This window comes from Aptenodytes forsteri, unplaced genomic scaffold (genome assembly GCF_000699145.1).
Source record: "Aptenodytes forsteri isolate BGI_AS27 unplaced genomic scaffold, ASM69914v1 Scaffold174, whole genome shotgun sequence".
Taxonomy (NCBI): Eukaryota; Metazoa; Chordata; class Aves; order Sphenisciformes; family Spheniscidae; genus Aptenodytes; species Aptenodytes forsteri.
The window spans coordinates 3,147,170-3,161,174 of NW_008794603.1; the positions used below are offsets into that span (position 1 = coordinate 3,147,170).

A 14,005-nucleotide genomic window follows, 5' to 3' on the forward strand; every position below is an offset into this window, starting at 1 on the left:
CTACCCGCCCCCACCCACCCCTCACCCGCCCCGCCCGGCCAGGCCAGGCGAGGCTACCTACCCCGCCACCAGGCTGCTCCCGCCGCAGTTCTCGCGAGTGCTGGGCATGGGCGGGGCGGGGGTGGTGATTGACAGTCGTGCAGTCTCCGAGCTGTCGCCATTGTGTTGCAGGGAGAGGCGGCTGACTTGGCGTGGCAGCCTGCGGGCCCGGGCCGACTTGGCCCCTCCGGTGGATCCTCAGCTCCTGAATGTCTGCGTTGTGAGGGTTGTACTGTGAGAGTGAGTACAGACGGCTTGCGGTGTCGAGGAGGGGAAGATGTCCCTGTACGGCACAGCTCGCGCCTGTGTGCGGGGCCGGGGCTGGCGGCTCCCCGCCAGGGTTGGGGGAAACCATTTTGTCGAGGGGCTGACGCCTGGCTCCTCCGCCTTTCTCTCTGCAAAGCACTTCTGACGGCCGCACGCCTCCGCGCCTTCTCTGGCAGCGGAGCTGTGTGACACCCTCTGTGCCCCCGTTCCTTTCCTCCCTCTGAGGAGCATCTGCCCTGCGGGGTCGGGGCAGAGCGGTCGGCGCTGCCCTTCAGCCTGGCGCGGTCCCCGGCTTGGCGTTGGCCTGGAGCGCGGGCGCAGCACGGGTGCGGCCGTGAGCTGTTGGCCGGGGCCTAAGCCTTGCTGGCTGGGCCTCTCCCTTCAGGCCTGGGGAGGAGAGTATGGTGCCCTCTTCAGCAGCTCTGCGGAGCGCCTGCTGGCTGCAGTCTGGGGGAACAGCCCAGCGTCATGGCACCGGCTGCTCCACCGTAGGCAGACGATCGGTGTTTGTAAATATTTTTCTTGCTTATGGGACTCCTGAGAGGCTGCTGAGTGTTTTGTCAGTCTTCCTTGATTGAAGGTTGAGAAAATACCCCGAACAAAATTGCGCAGGCTGAGAGAATTGTCCCTGAACTCCATCTTGTTTGTCATAAAAACATGATTGTGAATAAACACTGAGGAAGACACGTGATAACAAGTTGCTAGGGAGAAAGTCTTATAAACAGTTGTATATCAAACCATATCAAAACCTGTAGACATAAAAGCTCAAGTCTCAGGTAGAAGTGTCACCGCATGGTTCCAAGGTAGAAAACTTGAATTTAGGAGCTGGGAGTAAAGCATGTGCTTCTCTCTGATTGAGGGTACAAGAATGTTTTAAGCTGTTAGTAGAAAGCATGGAAGCTAGTAAAGGCTTCCCTTACTGGTAGACGTGACTACTTCAAATTGCCCCTCCTGTCTCAGCAGAGGGAGTCAGGGCAGAAGAGAGAAGGAGTGAGAGGTTTTTATTTGAGATATTTGCTGTTTGTGTTATTTTTACCTTTTGAGGTTACACTGCTTTCCCGGAAAGACCTCTTGGATCTTTTATCTCTTGTTATCTCTGTCCGTGGCTGTTAGGTCTAGTTGATCTTTTATAATTTAGTTGGAGGGATGACAGCTCGAGAAGGGCAGGACATTTGAGCTGTGTACTCAAAATAGGCTGTTCAACTCCATCTCCTGTTATGTGTTGGTCATCTGTTTCCCAGGTACAACTTTAAAGTTTGATTTCAGAATTTGGTTTCTTACCAAGTCTTGAGAGGCGTCACATGTATCCCTTATTCCAGGAGACACAAGAGTTGTTTCCAGATTTTTCCATGAGGTTTTGATTGCGAAGTTGTGTAACATGGCGTGAGCTGATGAAATATGTTGCTTTGATGAGAAGAGTCTTTCTCGCCCTGCTGTTCCCTTTGTCATTTCTCTGTTGTTGGATACCAGCATGAGTAGTGTCAAAATGATGGAGAAGCCAGCATGAGTAGTGTCAAAATGATGGTGAAGCCAGAAGTGTGTTATGCCAGGATAGTGTGTTGAGGTTGCTCAATGAAGGACACAGCAGGTGTCATATTTGAGTAAGGTGTTCCTTTCCTCTGTGGCAACAACAATCTTCTAAATCACTTCAGACTTGAACACAACTTAGATTTTTTTTTTTTTTTTTTTAATTTGTTCCTCAGAGAAGTCATTTAAGTATTTTTTGGCCTCACTACATTCTGTGTAAATTGAGGTGACTACTTTGTCATTATAGAACTCATTACAGCATGTTAATTACCACTTGGGATTTGTTGAATTCCTGTGAGGTTTTAATTTAAGTGTCTTTGTGCTCATTCAAAACAACCCTTAGGATGCTGATACTGTAAAAGGGAACCATTCTTATTCTGAAATATCCTATAAAACCATGATATTCCCCTTGCAGACAAGTAGTATTGTGGCTTTAATAATATGATTTTTTTTTTTTATTGTGAGACCACTGTCTCGCGCTGTCTTGTGTTGTGTCATAGCCTAGCATGTTCACTTTGACCGCCTCATTGTGTTACCATGATCAGCATAAGCCTTATATGTGTATTGTGTGTATTCAAGCCAACTGTGAAGACGGTTTCCTCTCAAGCTTCCAAGGTACAGTGTTTAAAATGGTTTTCAAAGAACTCTGGACAAAAAAAAACCAAACAACCCAAAACCAAACAAACCCAAAAAACTCAGACAACTTACTACTAGTGTTGATTACCAAAGTTGAGATGCCTAGTACCTAGTTTTATCTAATATATTCAAGTCATGGCTCCATTGACTTCAGTTGCAGGTATATGCTTTCGTGATTTCTGCTGGTTGGATTCCAAGTAAATTTTATCATGGATGCCCAGAAATTGAAGAGCTCCTGTGTAGTGGTTTTAAAAAAATGATTAATCTGAATGACATGCTTCATGTCACTGAATCTTTGTTGAAAGGCAAAGATAAAATCCAGTTTCCTCGAGTAGAGGTTCTTTGCCTAGACCATAAGGCCTTTTTTTCCACTACCTTTCCACTACCTTTCCACTACCTTTCCACCTCTGCATCAAACAAGGCAGGGTTCCTCTTGTCAAATGGCTGTTCTCACAAAACTCTGATTCATCTTCATAGCAGATCCTTCTCGTTTGCTGGCTGAGGCCAGGACTGCAGAAAAAATGTACGGTTGTATTAAAGGAGTTAATGATAATGTGTATGCATAAACTGACATTAAATTTTGCATTTTCTAATGTGCTGCCTTTATCTTGTTTTAACACATTTTTTGTATGTAGTTTCTGCAACATTTCTTTACTTAGAGAAATAAAATATTATATGATAGTATCACCCTGACATATTCAGGTTGAAATCACAACCTGTGCTAATTTACAAGATTAAGCAGATTGATAACATTGTCCTCTTGGGGTTACCACTGGAGGAGAAAATTAGTCTTGTGCCTTTTTATGTATGTTTGTAGAAGCAATTTGCTAATCTTGGGCTCTATTTCAGCTTCTAGAGATAGTTGTGACCCTGGACACCCCTGGTGTCCACAGTCTTCCACCCTGTCCTTTCCTATCTGAATGCTCTTCTTTTGTCTATTCTGTGGATGGTGCATAAGCAATTTTTTTAGTATTAGATGATCTCTAATTTAGTCTTGAAGTTATTATAACTTCTTAACACTTCCGTCTCTTCCCCCTGTTCATCTGGACATTAATTTCTACCCATAGGAGCTTCCATCCCTTCTTCTAGAACCTTTACGTATTCTACATATGTCCGTGTCTGACTTCTATCTATGTTATTTAATTCATCTGGTTCCACACCTGTCTGAAGCAAAGTGATCCAGAAGCAGAATGATCTGTAACGAAAGTGGTAAAGCTGGCGCTCTTTGTCAAGTACTTAATAGTCCAGAATTGGATCCATTATTCTGTGTGTTTGTCCCTTATATTTTGTATCAGGGTAAAACGTCCTGTCCAGCATACACCCTACTCTATATTAGTGTCATTAATTTTTTTTCACAGTTTGCAATTTGAATAGTTACTTTTTCACACTCAGTGCAGCTTCGGACAAGTACTAAACTTGCAGTGCACATTATGGCAGATTACTCTAAAGCTTAAATTAACTATCACTACTGTGTCTTATCTAATGTTACAAATATGAAGAAATATGATTGTTACATTTTATTGCACAAATGATCCACTTGAAGTGGTGTAGCTTAGATTATTAGATTTGTCCTTACTGAATTTCTTTTAAACTTCCACGATTGACAGTGTTCTGTACTTTGGAACACTGCTTAGAGCATTCTTATCGATACAGCTGTATTTACAACTTCTGAGACTTGCATACAATTGCTTTATATTTACTTAGGGGTTTAAATGTGAGCTGGGAAATTTAATGAATTCATGATTTTAGGTTCCTAATGCAAAGTTAGGCAAGTGAGAATTTCAGATTACTGAACTGATCTTGTTTAACTGGTAATGTCTCTGGCAAAAGCAAATGGGTTGCTAATGTCTGAAGCATGGTCTAAAGCTGGCGTGCTTCTCCATAATACAACCCAGTAGCTCTTTTGTACGTGAATGTAAACATTCACTTAAACTTGATATGCTTTATGTTACAATTTTTTTTTTTGCAAATTAAGTTTTGCAAGATTAAGCATTTAGGCTACTTTGTGTTGTGACCTGTGTTGTAAAGCTAGCAACTGAATGTGCACCAGAACAGTGGTTAAAAAACCTTCCATTAAGGAAATTAACCTCAGCTGTTCAACTCTGGTCAATGGAGTTCTGTACAAACTAGCTTTTACAAGGTAGAATATGTAATGCAGCATGACTTTCAGCTCAGATAAAAAGTCCTGAGTATGTGAACTCAATTTGAAACTGCAGCCAGACATGAGGTACGTCAGGATTGATGCAGCAGCTTTTCACAGGCTGTGTTACTGATGAGCATGGCTGATGTGTGGGAAAAAGAAAGTGCTTTACTGATTGATAATTTTTTTTTCTGATATAGCTTATTCCCATTCTCAGAAGGCTAGGCCAAAATTAAAAGTGGTGAAACGAAACCGATGGTACCGCTTCTGCAAATCACCTTGTACCAATGGAGTTCTTGGTCATCTGTTTTAGAGGTCATCTGTTTTAGAGTTGTTAGTTATCATGCTACTCTTCCTGCACCACACCACTGAGGATACTGCAGTTCTCTTAATTTTTTTATTTAAGAGCTACCTTTTTGTGGTCTGAGTCTGTACCATCCTGAGGAGGAACAATCTGGGAATGTTGGCAAACCAGTTAGCTAGCTATCTGGAGTTTTTGAGCAGCATTAAGTCAAGATACCCTTTCAAGGACGGGAATGACTACAGGATCACTTCTCATGCAGAAAAGGCACCAGCATTTCTTTTGAAATGCCTAGAAATACCAAAAGAGCAAATAAACACTCAGCGACTCAAAGGTAAATTTATATATACCGGTGACACAGCATGTACTCTTTTGTATGCATTAATTTTCATGGGAGTTGTCTTTGGAGAAGTTAAATATTTCTTTGAGGCAGGTAGACTGCAAATGTACTTTTTCTCACAGGAGGGTGAAGTTTCATAGTTTTGACCCTGAAGAATAAGTCTGAGTGTAATTTCTGCAAGTGTTGAGATGCAGTTCATTAGCAAAAAAGTAATACATGAATTTAGGAAATCTGAGGACTCTTTCCCTGACTCCTGGCTCGTTTTGTGTTAATACTAGTGCTGCAGAGTTCTTAAGGGAGTCCCACTTGTAATATAATAGCAAGAATATATTGTAATATAATAATAAAAGTAGCCAAAGGGGCTATGTTCCTAGTTTTCTAACGCGGAATGGGAGGAGATGTAAAGAGGAGGTTACAAAAACTAGGGTAAGAACTCATTTCCCCATCTTACTGATGCACAGTCAGACCAAAGCTCTGTGTAAGTATTTGTATGTGTGAGTCATATTTATGATACAGTCAGAATGACTTGTGCGTGTTTTGTGTATAGGTCCCTGCTTCTAAAAGAAAAAATAATCAGTGTGTCCTTATACAGGATACAAAGAATGGAGTCAAAACCCTCAAGAATTCCTCGAAGGATATCTGTTCAGGCCTCCAGCTCTTCGCTAGGATCTAGAACATTGACTGGAAACAGTTTAGCTGGTGCATATAGTGCAAGAGAGTCTTCACGGAGATTAGAATCTGGATACCAGGTAATGTGTTTTGTCTCTTTCTGTAAAGTATAAACTAATTTAATGTCTGTTTTTCCCCAAGAAAAACCCTAAAATCTGGACCAAAAAAAAGGGGGAAATATAAGGAAAAGTCCCACCCAGGGCCTTGCATTTGTGGAAAAAAAACAAAACAAAAAAAAACCCCAAACAAACAAACCAAGATAATTCTAAAATGCAAGGATTTAATAACCAGGCCAGTGACAGTATTCTGCAGTGTGAACTGGTAGTTCTAGGTTTGCCATCTTTACCTGCTTTTGTTTGTAGCTGCACCTTTAAAAGTCAGCTGTTGGATGAGTGAAGGGCATTCTGATACTATGGATCTGTTTTGGCACTGGGCAATGCAGCCTTAAACCTGGGTAAATGGGGTTTTCTGTTGAGGGGAGGTGAGGATTTTGTTTGAATTTTGATGTGTATAGGTCATTACGCTTCATGTGTGGATGATGCAAAAAGTACAGGAATATGTTGTGGTTCTGAGAGTTGACAGTAGGCTGTACTGCTCTGCAGTATTCTGCATTTTGTGAAAGTAAGAAGAGGACCTCTAGGCTTGCATCATATTGTCATGTCAGTATGTTAGTACAGCTAGGCTTTGTGTGCAATAGACAGGACTGGGGTAAAGGCGTTTGCTGTCTCACATGCAACATTTTACACTAACCAAATTGCTTTTGTGGGGGAGGGGAGCCATGCTCAAGAAGTCACACTCTGCAGGTACTTGCACTTTGAAAGAGTATTATGGGAAGTAGAGATTGAACTACTTCAGAAATTATTTTGGGCACTTGGAAACAACAGATGGCTGCTTGGCTCAATTCTCTTATTATTTTGTTTCTGCTATTGTCAGCAGTTCTAACCTCAATTTTGGGCCCAGAAATGTAAGCCCAGCTTGGTCTTTGAAATTGCGGAAACTTAACTCTGTGATTAAATGTTCATATTTTTTGATAAAATGCTTATGAGTTGGTCCCTGCTGACAAGCTATCTGGGACATTGTATTATATAATGCCTTTTCCAGAAACAGTTTTACAAGTAATAGAGCATTAATTATTTTTAGCACAATTACACGTATATGTGTTATGTTTTGCCATATCTAGCATGCGTGTGTTCATTAGTATATAGGCTATAGGGAGTGTCTAAGGGAAGTCCAGTCATTTTGCTTTTTGAATTCCTACACATTTTTCACTGTCTGTCTGCTCAGCAAAACCAAATCAGATAGTCTTACTCTTTTGTAGGGATTTATGGACCCATACAGTCTACATATCACACTGAAAGCTGTTGATCAGAAGATGAGTCTTGAGCTGAACTGGTGCTGTGAAGTTAGATGTGTTACTGCTGTTACGAAATTATAACACAAGAGAGTTATGTACTTTACATTATTTCATTTATTACATGAACTGCAGCGTATTCACTGCACTGCATATTATCTTTTGACTATTTCCTGTTGAGCAAAGTGCTTCTAATCTGAGGAATGATCTTTATAACACTTTCTAGTTAAAACAGAGGGGAAAATAATTGTATAGAAGATTATGTTGTATCCTTTCTTTCCACTCCAATTCATAGAAGGTAGTCTGAGAGTTTGTTACACAAGACCAGTGCTTAGTGATAAAAGCATAGGGAAGCTCCCTCTCTTAACTAACCTTTGGTACTTACAGAGCTGGTGGGTGCAAATTCCTTTATTGCTTGCAGGTTAAGATTACAAGTGGCTGGGGCAAGAAGAAACAAATAGTCTAAATAAGATTAAGCCCAGTCAGATAGGAATGGAATGGGCAGGCCTTTTCTCATCGTTAATCCATTCAGAAGCCTACCTGAAAATATTAAGAGCTGCTTCAGTTCCAAATCATTTAAAACATTTGTCATTTAGAAGAAAAAAAATATGACTCTCAGTAGTGCTTTGGGTATATAGAGGAAAGAGAACTTGGAGACTTGGCTTTTTACTATAAAGTCATTTCTGCAGCTAGAGACCATACTTGATTATAGCTTAACTCAAAAACTTATGGAGACAGAGCAGTCAAATTTTGAGTATTTGGTTTTGACTAGGGCTGAAAAAAGAAAAGAGAGAGGTTTCTATTAGGTGGATTTGTTCTCCTTCCCCTTCCCTTTTCTTTTTCATGTAGGTATGAATTCTTGTTTGTCGTACACTTTTGAGATCAGTCTGAGTGGTAGCCTCTGCTCGTCTGAGGAGGCATAACAAGCAGGTTAATTGTAAACTAATCTGATGTATGTGACATAGCATTGTTTCTAGGTGACTTACAATACAAAAATCAAATTAGTGTAATGGTATGAGAAAAAAAAAATCCTGTGCTTTATGATACAACATTGTTAACCATTTCGTGAGAGATGAAGTGGAAGTTCGTGGTTTGTTTGGTTTTTTTAATGGAGTGATAGGGTCAAGTGTAATGTATAAAATTGTTTTGAATGTTTTCCCAATCACATTTTTCTGCTACTGAACATAGACACCAAAAATAGAATACCTTGTGTAATGCTTTAATTGTTAAGTTCTGACAAGGGATGTTAAATAGTCTTAAGCTGAACTAAAGGAAGAAAGCAAACTGAGTTGTTGTTTTTTTTCTTTTCGGATATAGCAATAAGGTTAAGCTTTCCTGACAACATGCCTGATCGTCTACTTTCTCTTAAAGCCACTTTTTTGATACCTAGTATGGTGCTTTTTTTCTTTCTGTTATCCATAGATGGCAGATTATTCATATATGAAATAATTTAGAAACCTGATGAATCCTACTGAGACTTTGAAATATGAGAAAACTTACTGGCTGATACTTTATTTTCAGGTTTAATTTTGCTTGTGAGAATGATGAGCATGAATATTTCTTCAGCTTTTTAAATGCTAGTACTACAACTTTCAAGAAATAGTGACAGAAAATACTGTAGTTGTAGTATTAATAGTTCATAGAAAGAGGATGGACATATAATCACTTACAAACTCTGCTTAGCTGTAATAAAATGGTTGGATTTCTTTTATTTCTATTAATTTTACTAATTTCAACAATTCTGTGGAGCAAATTAAATTGCAATGTCTTTCCTTAATTATCATCTATTCATTGAAATTCAGTGAACTAGTAGTGTAGAACCTCATCCCTTAGGTTCTCTTAAAGATAGATTTATCTGTTAAAACAATTCCCAGTTTCATTATTAGAAACTTGCCTGTGTAGCCAAGGTAAAGACTAGAGCTCCTCAATCTTGGAAGAGAAAACACAGAAAGAACAGTTACAGTCATTGCCGGGCAGACATCAGACTTCAAATAATTTGAGCACTTTGTTCTGAGGTAATGCAGCAAACAATGTTTATTTGCAGGACTCTTTTGCCAAACAGTCTTAGTTTGTTATGCATATCAAACTGTGGATTCAATCTTTGTACTGTGTCTGAAATGGGCTACTAAAATTATTTACCTTATTTCTTAAGCCCAAAGTGGTTTTGTACCCAGTGCTGTTTACTGTTTTATGGTGGTCTTCAACGTTAGTGATTTATAAGAAACTTAGAGACACAAAAGATTAAATTTTGTAGTGAAAAATGGAAATGTATTTTTGCTGCTTGCATGAAAATGTAATTGAATTAACAATGACTAATTTTCAAGCCTTCCCTACCAATAGCACAATGATGGGTTAGAATAGACTGCAGAGAAATAAAAAATTATTTTTCTTAAGCCCAAAGTGGTTTTGTACCCAGTGCTGTTTACTGTTTTATGGTTTATGGCAACGGTTGTGATTTTTAAATTAAGCAGTGGTAAAAGTGTTTAAGACTCAGAGAAGATAATGTGTAATTTGCAGTAGCATGGTATCTTTTTTTTTTAAGGAATAACAACTTGATGACATAGTTTACATTTGTTGTCCCATCTGTTTTACTAGGACGGATCATGCTCCTTATGTAAAAATAATTATCTGTTAGGCCCAAAACACGATTTTTCTTCTTTTCTCCCCCTCTCTGTACCCACTCTTTCCTGTATTAAAACTGATGACCAGGACAAGACGGATGGCTTGCTGTAGTGGCCAAAAAGCCACTTTTGCTGTGGCACTTATGCTGTCATGGAGGCTCTTTTTCTACACGTGTGGGGTTTTTTTACTTAACACTTGAAAGTGAGGTACTTAATTCTGCCCTGTTGCTGGAGTATCTAAGTTGCGGTAATGCCTCAAAAGCCTTACACTTCAACTTTTATTGTTCACAGTCAAATGAGAGGACAAATAAAGGAGCTGATAACTGCTAGAAAGTAATTAAAAAAACTCTTCCCTTTTGCCAGTGGTTCTCTCTTAAGCCTGTTTAATTTATTCTTGGGTATCCCTTGAGGTTTCTCATGAAAGGTTTCCAGATTTGATAGTACCTCCACTTCCCTGTATTTTCAATATTCAGATCAGATATTGAGTTCATTTTGAGTTACATGTTGTTCTTCAGGAATCCAGTGTATTGAATAGTTCCAGTAGAGACTGGGGAATTGGAGAAAGAGACACCCATGAAACTCCTTGGAAGCTTACAACGTCCTCTCCAACTCGCTACTCAGGGACACTTGATCATCCACATTCTGGAAGATTTTTGGGAAGCAGAAGCAGATTGGTGAGAATTGTTAACGTGTAATACTTATAAAAAAAAAAAAAATCAAAAATCTGAAAAGCTGCTAGCAGGGGCTCACTGTAATGTTTTTAGATAAGTAGATCTTATTAAGTCAAGATGGAGGGAAAGCAAGAAGATAGCGGTGTTAAGAAATTATTCAGAGGATGAAAATAATAATGTGTATTAGTTTTACTAATAGTTAAGAAATAAATCTGAAGTGAGAGTGGCTCTGCAAGTATCCATTTAAAAAGAAAAAAGGAGGGGGTGACTAGAGTCTCATACATGTTATAGTCCTACGGATGGCAAAATTAATGTTTTTTTATACTCAGCTTGTTCCATCAGGTATTTCTAGGGGGTGTGGTTTTTGTATGGTACCAGCTTTGCGAGTTAACACAAAGTTCATGGTTTTGGAGACCTTTAGAAAACTTAGTTGTGGAGGAGCAGTTCATAGTGTGACTGTGCTTACTTATATGCTGCTTACAGCATACTGTGAAAGAAAATGGAGGCTGAACTGTCACCTGACTGAGATCCAAGGCTCAGGCCTTAACAGCTTTTCTTAACTGGGTTCCAGAATGTGCGTTCATAACTCCAAAAATAAAGTAGTTTGCTGCTTTGACGTGCTTATGCACTCTAGAGTGATAATAAAACACTTTCAATTGCAGTAGAAATATTAAGACTGGAAAAGCAGAAAGCTGATCAGTTTTGGCCATTTCTGGATAGCAAAATTATGTTTCCGTGGAGATCTGTAAAGCTATATTTGGTCATGTTTATAGCATCTTAGAAGTCAGGAATATCTTTTTCCCCTGTAAGCCACATCTATCTATAAAGGAAAAATAATGCTGATTGTAACAGAAACCAGCTTTTGTTGGTAGGACTGTCTTGAGTAAACCTGGGAATACTGATCAAAAGCACAAGCATAAATCCTACATTATTTTTAAATAAAAAGGCTTTGCATCTTAAAGTTATTCTTTACTATTTTTGTGAGTCTTACATTATGTACACTTTTGTTCAGTGTAAGTACATCTGAAATACTGTCTGTAATTTTTTTTTTTAATGTTATTTCAGTCTACATCTTCTTCCTCTCATTTTACATCTGGGTGTTATGGTGAGTCTGAGAGAACTCAGGGAGCATATTCAAGACTGCATAGCCAGCAGCGAGATAGTGATTCAAAGAGACCTAAGCTATCTTGTACATCTACCTCTTCTGTGAGAAGTAATGGCTTGACTGCCTTTTCAGGTGAGAGGTTGATTACTAGAGCTGAGTTACATGAAAATTGTCTGAGTAGTAAGATCAGGTTTTACCAAGTTTTAAAAGAATTGCTTTGAAATATTATGCTTTTATTATTTTTAAATATTAAAAACCTGTGCCTAACAGAAGAGTATGTTCACACTGATAGCAGTATCCAAAGAACTGAGAATGCTGTTAACGTGGTCTTTTGAAAAGCCAATTGTACTCATGTTACTTCAAAATTATTACCTGTACCTATTCCATTTGCAGTAAATCTGAACTTCATGGCTCAAATACGTCTTAATTGGTTAAGATTTCAAGGAAAGAATGAGTGCAGCTGCTGTTATTTCATGAGTCAAATTGTGTTGGTAAACCTACGTGTGTCAAGGACAGCAGAAAGGAAATCTTTACCTTACTTAGCTCTATGTTCCAAGAAGCACAGTGTCATGGCTGCTTAGGGTGCTGTTGTTAGGGGTCAGGGAAGAAAGAGTTCTTTTTTTTGCAGGGCCTAAACTCATTCTGTAGGCCAGGCAAAAATAAACATTCTACACTAGGAGCTCTTTCAGGAAAAACTGAGATTTTCATTAAAGCTGTAAATAAGTATGTTACCTGGATAGATGTAAGTTAAGCAATATGCTAACGAAAGTCTAAAGGTCAGGAAATAACAGTCAAAAACTTATATTGAAAATACTTCTAGAACGTTTTGAAACAGACCATTAGATCCATTCAGATTACCCTTGTGAGTATGGATCAATGTTCTTTTTATATCCCCGTATGGAACTACACAGCCATCCAAACAAAAGTTAATAAATTCTTGCTCAAAACCCATTATTGTTGATGCTTTCTTACTCTTGTTAATAAAATGACCGCCATTAACATTACGGTGTAGGACTGTCTGTCTTCCCATTTCTAGATTGTTTGGTCATCACACTGCTGACCAATGAATGCTTAAATTTGGATTTATAAGTTAGCAGTAAAACAAAATCAAGGTGGATTTTTCAGAGTCATTGAAGAACACTTTTTTGGAACAAGAGTTTTGTTCACAGCTGAAGTATGTACAGTTCCCTATTTAGTTGTTGGTGCTTTTAGCAAAAAACAAGATCCCTTTTTAAACTGAAGTGTTTTACTCTGCAATATGAGCAAGAACAGTATTAGTCATTGTTCTTAAAGTTTGTGTAAGCTGCACTTAAGCTTCAGCTGTCTTTCTGGAAAATGAATTTTAGGAGCATTTAAGAAGCATCATTAGAACGGCAGCATTTACTAAGTCTCAAGCTGCTGTTTTGCCATATTGTGAAGCCTATTTAATAACTAGCTACCATTAGAAAGCAAGTTGCTATTTCTCGTCCTCCTCCTGTCCTGTATGAGTGTTAATGGGTCTGACTCTTCACAAAAGTATTACTACTTTTTTCTGGTTTAGCTTTCAGAACTAACTCACTGCAAGATTAAGTAAGTGCAGGCATCAGCAGAGTGCTGCTTACTCTTGCCTTTATGTTGGCAAGCTGTGGCAGCTGGCCACTTGATCAGCTTAGTGGTATTGTTAAACTCGCCCTTAATATGGTATAATCAGAATGCATAAGTACCAGCTTTAATGGATTTTTAAATTATTACAAAAACAGGAGATTTATTTACTTTTTCTTTCTAGATTCCTCTTGGAGGTACAGTAGGATTCCTAGATCTTCGTCAGTGATGCTTGGCTCCCTTGGAACTGAGCTGGTGAGAGAGCGAAGAGAGTTAGAAAGAAGAACAGATCTGTCTGTTAATAACCTGGTGGATCACAGCTACAGAAACAGTGACTTTTCATCTTCAACATGTATGTATTGTACAACTGAAAGCTTGTAAACCCGTAGGTTGCATGCCTGTTAGTTTCTTCACGTGTTCTTTTAATGTTTTCTTCAAAACACAAAGCCAAAAGATCTATTTAATTTTAAGGTAGTCTTTTAAATAAAGTTGGTTGGCCACCTTCCATGCGTTGGCTAAACCATCAAAGAATATACGAATGGTCTAGCTTGTAGATGCATTCAGTCATAAGAAAATGGTATCAGTGTTTGCCACTGTAACTGTGTGAATCATAGAACAGTTTGGGTTGGAAGGGACCTCTAAAGGTCATCTAGACCAACCCCCTGCAGTGGGCAGGGACATCTTCAACTAGATCAGGTTGCTCAGAGCCCCGTCCAACCTGACCTTGAATGTTTCCAGGGGTGGGGCATCCACCACC

The 14,005-nt window shown here is 39.0% G+C and overlaps 1 protein-coding gene across 4 annotated transcripts in view; it reads left to right on the forward strand.

Annotated features, from left to right (window-relative positions):
- The first annotated feature begins 149 nt into the window (after positions 1 to 149).
- The window catches only part of MARCH7 (membrane associated ring-CH-type finger 7), a 26,819-nt gene continuing 12,963 nt past the window's right edge, over positions 150 to 14,005 (forward strand). For all 4 annotated transcript variants that reach the window (XM_009273166.2, XM_019470449.1, XM_019470450.1 and 1 more), the window contains exons 1-5: positions 150 to 279; positions 5,843 to 5,999; positions 10,407 to 10,565; positions 11,628 to 11,799; positions 13,433 to 13,600. In XM_009273166.2, the coding sequence (XP_009271441.1) occupies positions 5,853 to 5,999; positions 10,407 to 10,565; positions 11,628 to 11,799; positions 13,433 to 13,600 (646 nt within the window). In that variant the 5' untranslated portion in view covers positions 150 to 279; positions 5,843 to 5,852. The remainder of the gene's footprint in view (positions 280 to 5,842; positions 6,000 to 10,406; positions 10,566 to 11,627; positions 11,800 to 13,432; positions 13,601 to 14,005) is intronic.